Consider the following 14,101-nt stretch of genomic DNA (forward strand, 5'->3'; position numbering starts at 1 on the left):
CTTCCTGCATTTGGGTCAAGCTTAGAAAAACCCTGATACATTTAAGTAAATTGTTGATAGGTCTCGTGGCCCAGGGTCGTCAAAGGCCCCTGGGCACGGGCTCCATTGGCCCAGTGCATAATCCATCCATGCCAACCAAGTCCCTTTGAGTCTGTGGCTGATTATGCTCCTCATCCCCAATAACTCTTCATGACAGGGGTCATGAGGATAGCATCCAGATTCCTCATCATACTGAACAGATAAATGTATCGATAATGTACACACGGCAACATTTTGATCTACATGTGGTGACATAATGTACATGTACTGTACCTGTATCACACATCTACATGCCTGCATAGCCTATTGTCACTGGCTGTCAAGGTGACACTGAATATCTTTTGTATGTATTTTAAGTCATTAACAGGATACCTTTATATTGTTTTCTAAATGGAATACAGTGCATTATAAGACCTAATTATTAGGATTAGGCTAAATGTAGTGATTTATACCGGGCTGGCATCAAACCCCAGTCCCCCACTATGCAACCCGACGCACAACCCACCGTGCCAATAGAGCCAAGGTCGATTAGTAGAATTGTTGCCTCGTTATAGCCTAAGGCTTTATGTGTGTGGTTATGTAGCTATTTATGATTAAATGCTTATGAAGTGAATTAAAATGCATTATGAATATTTTGTAAGGCTTCACTTAATTAAATTTAAAAAAATCTGCAGATTTATTATTACACATCCAAACAATGTGTGAAGGTACAATTAAGCCAGCAGATGGCAGACATAGCTGAAATAGAACCAGTGCAACAAAGACAAGCGAGCAGCTTCAATTCCATCTACACTGGAATTAATTACTGTGTGTGTGTGTGTGTGTGTGTGTGTGTGTGTGTGTGACTGTGTGTGTGTGTGTGTGTGTGTGTGTGTGTGTGTGTGTGTGTGTGTGTGTGTGTGTGTGTGTGTGTGTGTTATCCACGGATAATGGAATTGGTGAACTAAAATGTCCTCATCTCCCGTTTCTCTTCATGGACAGCCAGTGGAGCAGACAGGGCCACAGTAGACTATTTCAACTAGAAAGGGGCACTCAGTGCATCTATTGTGAGCACTCTAGAAGTTGTATACAGGGATACAGTACATAGCAGTTGAAATATATGAGTCAGCATCTCAATTTACTATACAACAATATTAGCTTTGTTAATGTCCTCCAGTGCTTTTTTCCTTTTTCTTCTTTGTCTTCCTTTTTTAATTTAAACGTTTTAGCTAATTTGGCATTTGAAACATTTTGTTGGTGAACTTTGGAAAGGGTTTATTTTTTTTGTTGACAAAGCTCTGTATTAGCTAAGAAAGCACAATGCAAAAAATACCAAAACACCAGAACCCAATACCAACTTTAAAATACAGCCCACCATCAGCCAGCCAATGGATAAATATCTGTTTATCACTAGCAGGTCTGTCCGTCTCTTAAAAGCAGCACTACCAGGTATGGGTCTTGCTGAGACGGCCTTACTAATGTTAACATTTGGAGCGAGGAGCTGCTCTCTCGTGCTGATGTCTTGACCATTAGGGGTAAAACTGTAAGCGATTATGAAGAATGTTAAAGTACATGGACATGAAATTGTGTGCACATATTTTAAATACTTACAACTTTGATTTATTCTAAAGAAGGTGGCTTAAAATGAAAATGGCTCATTGTGCTGTGTATCAAACTATAGATGATTAAATAACATACAGTTTGACACTCAACAACAGAGCAAATTTCAACGTTTCTGAAGATTCAAAGATTAAGAAATCTAAGATGATTCACTTTTCAATCTGACATTATTAGACACACTAATTTAAACACTTAAACCCTATATATTTAGTTGACCAGGGTCCCGGCCTAGGGCTCTGTACTAAGTCAGCTAAAATGTCCCTCTACACCAAATCTCTTCACTGAAAATACCATATGTTTGGTAGGGATGTTACCCTATTGTGTATGGTCTATAATTGAACACAACATCTGCTAAAACAAACACAAAATGTACAGTTTATTTTTCTTACAGAATTGTTGGTGTGCCCTACAACAAATTATATTGTATTATGGTTCTCATAATATCTATGATAAGATTTTGACAACATGAAAAATGATAAAGGAAATATATATGCTTAGAATTTAAGGCAACACCAACATTAAAATACTGTATTTATTTACACAACATGCATATTTTCTTTTTGACTAATTATAAGTAAACACAAAAGTGATTGAAATATCAATATCTTAATTGTAAATTTTATAACTCACACACATCAATAGTAATATGTAATTCATAGTTTAAAATGTTGAAAAAATAATGATAATTACAAATCATCCAGAAAACAAAAATGCAATGCTAAAAGGTTAACCCTAATGTACATCTCCTACTGTACAAAGAAAAATCATTAAAACATATGTTGAATAAAAACACACAAGTATTTGTGTTAAAACATGAATAATTAACAGTTACCCCAAATCTCTACATAAAATAGAATATATAATGATAGGACATGATAATATAAGACATAATGTGTAAATATAATTTCAGATTAGCGGTGCTTTAAGCAGCAGATGAAGCAGGTTTGTATGTTTTTGTGACTGACAGGTCATGTGATAGCAGTCTGTGTCTGGAAGCAGGAAGTGTTGTCATTGTTAAGCATGTGTCTGGAGTCTGCACCAGTGGTTCTCAAAGTGGGGTCCGGCAAAATTCGTTAATATAGCATCAAAATCTGTTTAACCACTTTAGCAATTTAAACATTTGGAATATTTTAAAAACATTTTAACAACACAAATCTTGTATGGGGCTTCTCTGGCACAAAATATTTTCTGATGGGGGTCGGCAGACAAATATATATTAATTTGGACAAGTCTGGACAAAAATAACATATAGCCTTTTTTTCCGACTTATATTGATCCCAAACGACTGGCCATGAGGTCTATTGCAGAATTGCCCCTGTTTTTGAGAACCACTGTTCTACACTAATTCCAATCACCCTGAACTCACTTTAACATGTATTAAAGTAACAAAAGAGAAAGTAGCAGAGTGAAAAAAAGTAATTCAATCAATTGGCTGTAAAATAAAGAATATAATCATGATACACCAAAATCTGATAATTCGTTTTTACCCCCTTAAAGGAGTAGTTAACCCAAAAAAGAACTTATTTTCTATCAATTACACACCCCATGAAGGCTTGCATGGAGACTTTTTAGTTTTTGTCGCATTCCTAAACCAATAATTTGATGACCGACGGAATGCAGGTCAATTGAGTCTCCTACTCAAATTATTGATTTAGGAATACGACAAAAACAAAATAATCTCCATGAATTCCTCCATGGGGTGTGTAATTGATAGAAAATAAGTATTTTTTTGGGGTGAACAACTCCTTTAAATACTATAAATGAATGAGCAGAATTCATAATAAAATAAAGATAATTAATTATAACAATAAGTTATATCAATGTCTTTTAACAATGTTGATGTCATTAAGGCTGGCTGTCCATGTTATGTCTAGATTAAACCAGTGGACATGAACACAATACCAGACAGTAGCCATTGCAACAACAAAAAAAACACTAAAACGATGCAACAAATTCTTCTGATTGAAGTCCTTAGCATGGTTTTTCACTCCCACTTTACATGTCTACAGAGAAGGGAAATCAGTTTTAACATGAGAACCCAGTGCTCTGAACCAGGGGCGTCATTTGGGGTCCCAGGGGAATGGAAATACAACACTGAACATTTTTGGAGAAGAATCTGAGTACATCTCAGTCCACGCCATATAGACATGTTATAGACACTGTTTTCTTGTCTGCAACCACACAACCACTTTCGTCCCTATTTTGGGCATGTCATTATAGGTGAACATTTTCAAACTTTTCTTTTTTAATCTGGAAAATAGAAGATCTACAAGCTCACAGCTTGTAGCATCAGCAGTTTTTGAAATGGGGCTTAAGTGGTAACATTGTTTGCCATCCCCTAGTTTTTTCTGAAATGATGCCTCTGCCTCAGAGAGAAAAAAGTCCCACTATGAAGTTTCAAACGTTTTACACGGTTCATTTTGTAACCATAGTGAAACCAATCGGATCTATATCTTATATATCTATAAGGAAGACATGTGTTTGTTTGTTTGATTGTTTGTTATAGTTACATTAGAATTACACAGCCTGGATGTCAGTGTTCAGCTGTTTACTGAAATCCTTTTAATTTGACCTCATACATTTGCTCGACTGCAGAGATGAACTGCGTATTAGCAAAACTGAGGGTAATCACATTGATTCTTTTTGTGCCAGACCTACTGAGGTGACTGAATCTTAGTTCAGGTTTGGCTCACCCCTCTTTGTCAGGTTCCAGGTAATCCTTGTCCTGGTCCTCATCCCCCATAAACTGGTCTAGGTGCGCTCCAGGTCGGGGGACAGCGTGGACCTCAGCTGGTGTCACTCTGATGTCAGGGACTTTGTCCACGTCATCATACGCCTCCAGTGGATCCTCCACCTCATAGGTCACAGTATCTGTACATAGATAAACATAAACATAAATATAAACAAACACAGTATAGATACACATAAATATAAACAAGCACACAAGCACGCACGCACGCACGCGCGCACGCACGCACGCGCGCACGCACGCACGCACGCACGCACGCACGCACGCACGCACGCACGCACGCACGCACGCACGCACGCACGCACGCACGCACGCACGCACGCACGCACACACACACACACACACACACACACACACACACACACACACACACACACACACACACACACACACACACACACATTGTATTGCTGTTATTTCTACTCATATTATAATTCATTGTAGTTCAACATAAAGTTTTAACAGTGGCTCAAGTGTATATTAATCCTATCCCATTATCGCAGTGGTCAGACAGTGGGCGGACGGTGGGTGTCACAAATGTAACATCCAGATTTGATTGGCCACCCCCAGTCCCAACCCATCGGCTTTGCGGGAAGGTCAAGCTTCGCCTTACGTAGTGCCGTACGGCTACGCAGCCTGAACATGTACGGTAAGTAAATAACAATTCCCTCCCAAGTAGTATTTTGTTCATGTTATTTAATTGTCATTGTATATTATCTAGAAAAGGTGTCTTTAGATAATGCTCAGTATTACATTTTTATTTCAATATTATTATTAGAAATATAAAAAATTATTCTCATTACTATAATTCATAGTGTGCTTTCATGAAGGTTTAACAGTGGCTCAAGACTTTCCTTCACGTTGAGTGTTGATGTAATCATGCTGTGGGTTGTGGCTGCTGGGACCTGCTGCTCCGCTGGTCACTTCCTGCTCATCGATGTCATCATAAGACAAGGAGGAATTACTTTCTGCATCGTTCTGTTTGACAGCTGCTGCCTCTGATCTGGATCCTGCATTCACAATGAAAAGAAGAAAGAAGCAAAAACAACTTCAATTTAATCCTGACACTTTGGCAGATAGCAGTAAACTACAATATGATATAGGCCTACTACAGTATCTTATAAACTCTCAAAATAAATTTGTCAACTTCTTAAAAGTCATAACAGGCTTCCCTTGTATATAATCAGAAATGTTTTTATCAGTGCTGCATGGTGATGGTGATTGAAGGGTAGAGTTGCAGTGGAAGTTTAAGGAGTGGCATGGAGTCTGGAGACTCACAACCAGAGTATTGATATGCATTCAAGATGCAAACTTTGCATGAGGGCCTTCATGAAAGATTCACAACTTTATTGGCACTGGTTTACAGGTGTAAAGAAGTAGGTGATCATTTATAAATTGTTTCGCTCCTGCGCGATTATTTCGTCGTTTTTGTGAGAAGAGAAAGGATAGAGGTAGAGTAAGAGCAGGAGAGAAAAGGAGAGGACTGTTAACTTCTGTGAGGTGAACCTATAAATCGTGTGTGTGTGTGTGTGTGTGTGTGTGTGTGTGTGTGTGTGTGTGTGTGTGTGTGTGTGTGTGTGTGTGTGTGTGTGTGTGTGTGTGTGTGTGTGTGTGTGTGTGTGTGTGTGTGTGTGTGTGTGCGTGCGTGTGCGTGTGCGTGTGTGTGTGTGTGTGTGAAAACTATATGAAACTACGCAATATGAAAATATCACTCACCAAAACGATTCAAGGCTTTCATTTCATGATTGATGTCAACGTCCTCATATTCACCACTTTCATACTCGTGGTCTTTTTGTGGAGATTTTCTTACTAGATAACAACAGAGATAGAAAATTAATGGTGCAAAAATTGTAAAAAGAAATATAAAAAATATATACAAAAAAATAATTTTGCTTAATGCTTCATAGACCGCCGAAGTCTGACGTCATTTACACATCCTTTGTTTGTCTACCTGGTTCGCAGTTTTCCACCCCCGTTCTGAATCCCATAGACGTATTTAATATCGCGTCAAATAAGAACTGTGTTCCAAAAATAAACAAATGACCACGGCGGGTTGACTCTTATGGATATGAAGCATCAACTGACGGTGAGAAAACGCTAATGTTACTTCCGCCAAATTAGTTACATTTTCGCCAGAAACAGACTGTATCAAATATAAGTGACTGACTATCATAAACTATACAGAACCTCCTCCCTGACAATAACGCCGACACGCGGTGTTTATTTTTGGACCACAATTCTTATATGAGACGATTCTAAGATGACCCAATGTTATTCTCCATAGAGAAATTACTTCCGCAAACCTGGGGATGAACGAGTGACGTCAGGACTTCGGTGCTCTATTGCAATGTTGAATACTAGGGAAAACATGATACTATCTGTCCAAAGACTGGCCTCTTGTGACCAGATAGTATCATCACTGCATCCACTTGATGCACTACTAAAACAGTAGTGCATCAGTACTAAAACATGTCATGCAGACACTTGAAACAGGGCTGCCATCTTCAGAGGACATTATCATCTCAACACATACCCTGAAACTGACATTATTAGCAGATTATTGGTATGAGGAACCTCCTGGCCACTAAGTTAAAACTATAAATACTGCATTGTATTTGTATATCTGCTATTTTAGCCAACGCTAAAATCTAAGATGACACATATGTTTTCCTGGTTTTAATGGGTTAACTCATTCACTGCCAGGCTTATTTCAAGCTTGTTCATCCATATGCCAAAGGCATTATGGATCAAACGGAGACATTTTTTTCTCCGTTTACATTTTAACATTGAAGTGGATGGAGCATTAACTTTTTGAAAATCGTTTTCTCCTAGTTCCTTTGAGATTAAAAAGGAAAAAAATAACCAAAAAATAATAATAATAATTAAAAACTTAATTTTGAAAAAAAATAAAGTTTTTTAGGTGACGTCAAAAGACGTCATTGGCACTAATGGCACACTGAAAACGGCCGTCAAAAGACGTCATTGGCACTATTAATATACTCACACTTAAATATGCGTCTTCTCAGGAACAGGCACAGGAGAAGCAGCATGATCATAATCATGCCTACTGCACCCAGAGACACACCCGTGATCAGGGCGACAGGAGCCTGAGCCCCAGTAGTCGTCTCAATGATAATTGTAGTAGTGGTCACCGTAGTTGTAGTTGTTGGAATCTGAAAACCTGAAATCAGTTGCAGTAAATTAACATTTTAATGTGTAGTTGAGTTTGTTGTTTGAATAGAGCAAATGAGAGATCATCATTCAGTATTGGTTCGCTCACTAGTTAAATCACAACAACTGAACAGCAAGGAAAAAATCACAAATTTTGTTTAACAGGACCACTTGTTTGGAAACTGCTTATTTGAAAGTAGGTTGGGGTACCGGTGCAATAGATTGTAGCTGGATTTGATGCCGGACAAGTCTTCTTTTGGACACAGTCTTTGATGAACATATAATTGTCTTTGCAAACCAGTGACGTTTTCATGATCTAAAATAAAACAAAATAGAAGATCCTTAGTGTTTGAGAAAGTTTTCATTCAGGAAAAAAGTCTGGTATACAAAAGGACTGGTTTGTTCCATAACATCTTTTAAATAAATAAATACAGTATTATTATTATTATTATTATCATTATCATTATTATTATTATTAATTACATACTCTTACATATTCTACTATACTTGAAAAAAGACAACAATGTGTAGAAGGGACTCTCAATCTGACCTTTTACAAACAGTAAAAGAAAAAGCAAACAGGACAGGAGCTTACCGAGGCTGGGTTCTTGACTGAATAATCCATTACATCACCACATTTAAGCTCTTTGCACAGAAGGCTCTTGAATGTTTTTCCGAAATCTTTGAGATTTGGGGGACACACATTCTCCCATTTTCCTGTATCTTCATATCGGACTTGAATTGTGCCTCCACAGAACTCAGTGGTTCTGAACTGGATGCCACCTGTAACAAGTGAGTTGAAAATGTTCTGCTTTATTAATGTGGAAATGGTGTTGCTGAACTTTTAAATCGATACATTTTAGTAGTGAGTACAGGAAAATTAGGAAAGTTATTCAGCTACTAAAAGAAGTAGAGAAATAAGTATTGACAGTTAAAATTCAGTATTTTGTCTTGGAACTTAGAAATAAGTGCATGTGTTAAATGAATATAAGATCAAGGTCTGATAGAGAGCTGCCTGTATCCACTTCAAAGTCCATAACACATGTGTTTACAGTAATTAATGTATGTCATTGCAGTCTCATAAACCTTTTACAGTATTTCTATTAGAAAATAAAACAACAGCAACAGATACTTAACTAAAATAAGGATTACATCCTTGAATGATCTATTCAGCAAAACTATTAGTGCTAGTATAAAAATACAAAATGCTAAACTGGAGACTCAAAACAGACTACTGTTTGAGTCCCCTACTGAGACAACTGAAACAGACCCTTTTCCTCTGAAAACCATCATCAAAGATATCGGAAGAGTGACTGTTATACTGTAACAAATACATGAAAGCTTGGATTAAATTGTTTTTCACATTCACCTGTACAGTAGACAGACACCAGAGCACCCTCGCAGTTGCCAATGGCTGTCTCACACAGGCCAAGATTGGACTCAAAGCCCTCGCAATGGACGTGGTACACGTCTCGTTTTAGCCCAGTTCCTTGTTCTTTAAAGGGGACGGCAGCGCTGCAACCCAGCTCTTGGCAAACTATTTGTGAATAATCATCCTTCCAGTTATTGTTGCACACCCTCTTGTCATTGATCTTCAGCTCACCAGAGCATTTCTTTGATAGCGTAACCTTAGGGTTTTCTGGGGGGGGAAATTATGAAATCAACAAAAGCAAATCATCCAATGACGCTCAACTCATTTATACAAAAAAGAAACAATTTAGGATTTAATTTTCAATTTGACTTGGTAGTAATGACTGTTATTACCCTTGCACTGGAGATAGACCCCTTCATTCTTGGATGGTGCCCTTTCACTCTGACAGTCCCAGATCGTCCTTTGTTTCTCTGCATCACTACAGTTGAAGGTCTTCCCCCACATTCGAGAATCAATCTTCCCCGTCATTCGATTTGATTCCGTATGGTTTTTATACCCGCCAAGCCTGAGATCACGGCACAGTTTCTCTCCTTCTTCTTTTGTCCAGTCCTGGCTAGATACCAGCCTAGTAGACTGATCGCTGTAAACAATCACATCTCCCTGACAGGCACTGATCTCTTTCGGCTTTTTTAGTGTGATCTTCCGCCAGTCTAAGATGAGAAGTAGCAGGGACAGAGACAAGTTAATGAAAACCAAAAATATGAATGATTACCAGCTCAGTTCAATTTAAGTTGTTGTAAAATCATAGCGTACCACAGTCCATGTTCACAAATTAGCTGTATTTAATGGGATATGAGTCCACAGTACCTATAACACATATTTGGTTAAGTTGGAATGAAATCAAAGTATTAAAACATACCAGAACACTTGAGGCCACCAAGAGCGCAACGTGTTGTGTCCTGTGGATCAATAGTACAATTTGCCAGCATGGCGCTCTTTCCAGCAGGACAAGTCAGTCCTGACACGCCTTTACTGCTGGGCAAAGGTCCAAAGAATTCAAGAGTCCCGTGGGTCTCTCCACATTTCAGCTCGCTACAGATGGTTTTTTGGACAGCTTCATTCAGGGTATCTTTACAGACAGGGTGTCGTTCGCCTCGATAGAGTATCTTCACATTTCCAGAGCAATGATCTCTGGAATCGCTGAAATCGGCCTTGACACTGGCTGCAGGGAAACGGTATAAAACAGTAAACTATTTATTCTGAAATTGTTTGTTATTGTTACAGCGATAACTATTGTGTCACAAGTACATTATGTTATTATGTATTGATTTTCACAAAAGAAACCCCTCCAAGTTAAGAATACTGTATGTGAGATGCTAAGTGGACAAAACCAACACAGCTTGAGTCTAAAAACAAACAAAAGATATTCTAAATGTAGTGGGTATATGTATTATATTCAGTGTAAACGATAGTTCATGTAGACACGGCAGGCAGAATGTTTATATACTTCATTCACACTCCCCGGACCCCCCCATTCGCAAACAAGCTTATTCAGTTGTACTCCTTTAAGGCATACGTTCAACCCCTTGTCATTCTCATTTGCTACAAGCTAACTCACTCACGCCCTCATACCCACAGTGCATCTCAGGCGGTTCATTTAAGCAGCTCTGTTCTCTGTTCATTCTATGTGTCTGGCTGTCAGTGCCGGTTGTTCAGCTGTCAGTGTCAAAACTCCTCCACCTCCCCGGCCTCCTCCCTAGCATCTGATGTTGGCAGGATAGTTGTAGATGGTGTTGTATTATGGTGATGGTTGTACATTAAGGGTTTAATGTCGTGTCATGTCATAACTGTTGTGTAATAACTTGCGTTATAACTGTTGTGTGATGTTATAATTGTATTACGCTCTGCTCAGGGGTTTGTGCTTGAAGATCTGTGTCATTTTGCACAGGAAATCTTTTAATATCACATGAGCAGAGTCACACCGCCAAACTTGAATGCAATATCATTGCATATATGGTAACGGTCATATGTTAATAAATGGTTAATGGTTCATTACTGTCTGGTTATTTCTGAGCTGAAGTGTCTAAATGAAATATGTATTTCAAAGTATCTTTTACCTGAGCAAACCACATAGGCTGTGTCAACGCAGTTGGTCTTTCTGACTGTTTTGACAATGATGCTTTCAGTCAGTTTGGTGGTCTGTTTGGTCTGGTGCATTGCCAGGATGCTCACTCCCAGGTCCCCCCCTGTCTGTTTGATGTCAGGGAAGGCGTGTCCACATTTCAGGTCTTTACACAGCATTTCAGAATGGGGATTAGTCCAGGTGTCTGCACACACACCCCCATCTGTTCCATTGATGCTCACCTTCACTGTCCCCCAACACTTCTCTGTCAGCGTTGCAGTAATAATACCTGTTGAAATCCAACATGTTGAAATCAAACGGCAAATAGGACATCATGCAGGCGTTACTGAACTATGCTCTGTGATAGGATGTTGCTGTGAACATGTTGGCAGAGAAATGAAGATACAATGATAAATAGGAAAACCACCTGATCTAAACATGATGGAAGCACTAAGAGCTCACATCAATTAAAGCCTAAAGTTCTTTTGTAGCAGAACAGGTTATTTCTGGGAAAGTACAATTTAAAAATACACAGCAGCGAGAATAAAAAATGGTTACACATTACCTGAACATTCCACAAAAGCAATGCTCTGGTTGGATGGTGCTGTATTGTCCTTTGGACAGTCAAAGACTGATGCCTCTGTGGATAAGCAATTGTAAGATTCTTCCCAAGGAACGTTTTCCATTTCAGGGTCTCCAGAAGGAAAAGGTAATAGTCTATGGCCAATGGCCTTCCCACAATGCAGTTGCCGACACACAACATCAGCAGTGTGGTTCCACGTCTCGTTGGACCCTGAGAGCCAGTAGTCCTTCTCATCATGCTCTACTCCCACCTGGCCAGAACAGGACTTTCCATTCCTCATGAACACTACCTTGTGTTCTAAAAAGAAAAAGTAGGGGGAGGGGGATTATTGCTTTAAATTAAAGGGATACTTCACTTTCGGGTCGGGGAAACATTTAAAAAATATATTAAAAATAAATGAAAAAAGTAATGGAAAATTCATGGCCCCCTCACGCATTAGAGTGTCCTACTAATGTGTGAGGGGGCCTTTATTTTGCCATAACTTCTTTCATTTTTTTTAAATATTTTTTTTTAATGTTTATTTTATGTGAAAGTGAAGTATCCCTTTAACTATTAGAAAACCATAACATGTAATAAAGATTCAACAAGCATGTTGTGGACACTGGCAGAATGCAACGTTACCACGCTGCACACTTGATGGAATTGATAAAGGCTTCGTGCGGCTGTCTTTGCACAGGGCCTCGCATATCTACCAGACAGCACTGACATGTATGTATGCTTTACACTACCAGACCTATCATTACATTATTTTGAAGTCCAACATGGGTAAAAGGGACTAGGTCCATTTTAACATAAGGTTGTAATCCAGATGAGTGGATGTACAGTACACAGAGAGAAATCACACAGAAAGATAAACAAAACAGACTCACTTTGGCAGGTTATTTCCACTGGTTTCTTTGGACCTCCTACCTGGAGGGGTATATCGTTGACACAATCAGATAGTTTCTGTACTTTCGTACAACTTACTGTCTTCTCAAAATATGATTCTGTTTTGAGAGACAAGGTGCTTTTCCTGGTAGTTTTGGCATCCCCACAGCCCAGCTCATTGCAGACACTGTTTGAATTGTCAACCGTCCATTCTCTTGAATGTGCGACCATTTTCCACTCTCCATCGTGTTGAATCTCCACTATCCCAGCACATTTCCCTGGGCCGTCTGACAAACGTACATCGATACTTTCTGCATTGGAATTGACAGGAAGAAAACATGGTTCATATATCAGACATCGTACATTGGGAGGCAGATCTTAAAACAACAGTCCCTCTATGACAACTTATCACATGCAGCCACTAAAGTGAATGACATATCACAAAACATTGCAGTATGAATTGAAACGTTTTTCCGCTACTTATGATATCATTTGATTATTGTTGAAATCTTATTTTTTTTGTCTGAATTAAATTTAGCTGCTAATACAATGACACCTTTAATAAACATTCATACTGTAGCAATGAATAGCCATCAAGTAAGTCAGAATAAATTACAACACATGCTGAAAAATAAAAAACAGCATACAATAATACAATATTATCTTACTTTCACATGTGACAAAAGCATTGTTACGGCATGCACCAGCGTCGTTGTACTTGGCCTTGCAGTGCCACAGCTTATTCTCCGTGCCATCGCAATTCACATTGTCCAGTATTCCATTCTTCTGTTCTGTGGTGTGGGGGAAGCTGGTGTAAATCACCTGCAAAAAGGCATTATAGGTATTCTGAATTTTATTTATTTATTTTAAAACTGATAATCACTGAGTGAAATAATGCAAAAACTATTTTTCCACCCAAAAGCAGACTGCAAAATGAAATGTGTTAGGGCGCGGTCACACCGAAGTTTAATTCTACCTATGAGGGTGGATTCTGCCAATGCTTTTCAATGGGAATGGACTCAATGAATAGTAATGTCATTTCAGTAGGAGGAAAGTGTACAAAACTGATACAAAATAAATGAATAGATGACAATAATAATAATAATAATAATAATAATAATAATAATAATAATAATAATAATAAGGGTAATAATAATAATAATAATAATAATAATAATAATAATAATAATAATAATAATAATAATAATAATAGAAATAGAATAGAATAGAATAGAAAGATAGATAGAAATTAAATTTAAAAAAAACTTCCCATGCAAACTTCTAGCCTAGACACTATGCTCTGCCGAGACTCAGTCTTGGTCGGAATTATACCTGTTGTATAATATCCATTATACAACAGGTAGTTCCGACCAAGCAATCTGATTACATTACATTACATTACAGTCATTTAGCAGACGCTTTTATCCAAAGCGACTTACAATAAGTGCATTCAACATAGGTAGGGAACGAATTAGTTGAATTAGGCTCTTAGGGTTGAATTAGGCTCTCTACCCATGCTCAAAAGAGCATGACAGCACACCTAATCAAAAAATAATCTCAGCAGAGTAGAACGGGCTAAATGGTTAGGCTTAGGCTAGC

At 38.3% G+C, this 14,101-nt stretch overlaps 1 protein-coding gene across 1 annotated transcript in view; it reads right to left on the minus strand.

Moving 5' to 3' along the window:
• Positions 1-2,046: 2,046 nt before the first annotated feature.
• Positions 2,047-14,101, minus strand: part of LOC308097592 (scavenger receptor cysteine-rich type 1 protein M130) — a 17,831-nt gene continuing 5,776 nt past the window's right edge. Inside the window, exons 7-20 of the mRNA XM_080445457.1 lie at positions 13,171-13,324; positions 12,505-12,813; positions 11,618-11,932; positions 11,048-11,341; positions 9,850-10,152; positions 9,323-9,640; positions 8,928-9,197; positions 8,154-8,341; positions 7,769-7,874; positions 7,392-7,568; positions 6,104-6,196; positions 5,242-5,397; positions 4,332-4,509; positions 2,047-3,641 (exon numbers count right to left, since the gene is read on the minus strand). Of these exons, the coding sequence (XP_080301583.1) occupies positions 3,623-3,641; positions 4,332-4,509; positions 5,242-5,397; positions 6,104-6,196; positions 7,392-7,568; positions 7,769-7,874; positions 8,154-8,341; positions 8,928-9,197; positions 9,323-9,640; positions 9,850-10,152; positions 11,048-11,341; positions 11,618-11,932; positions 12,505-12,813; positions 13,171-13,324 (2,880 nt within the window). The 3' untranslated portion in view covers positions 2,047-3,622. The remainder of the gene's footprint in view (positions 3,642-4,331; positions 4,510-5,241; positions 5,398-6,103; positions 6,197-7,391; positions 7,569-7,768; positions 7,875-8,153; positions 8,342-8,927; positions 9,198-9,322; positions 9,641-9,849; positions 10,153-11,047; positions 11,342-11,617; positions 11,933-12,504; positions 12,814-13,170; positions 13,325-14,101) is intronic.

The sequence above is a fragment of the Gymnoscopelus braueri genome (assembly GCF_963280865.1).
Source record: "Gymnoscopelus braueri genome assembly, chromosome: 12".
Classification (NCBI taxonomy): domain Eukaryota; kingdom Metazoa; phylum Chordata; class Actinopteri; order Myctophiformes; family Myctophidae; genus Gymnoscopelus; species Gymnoscopelus braueri.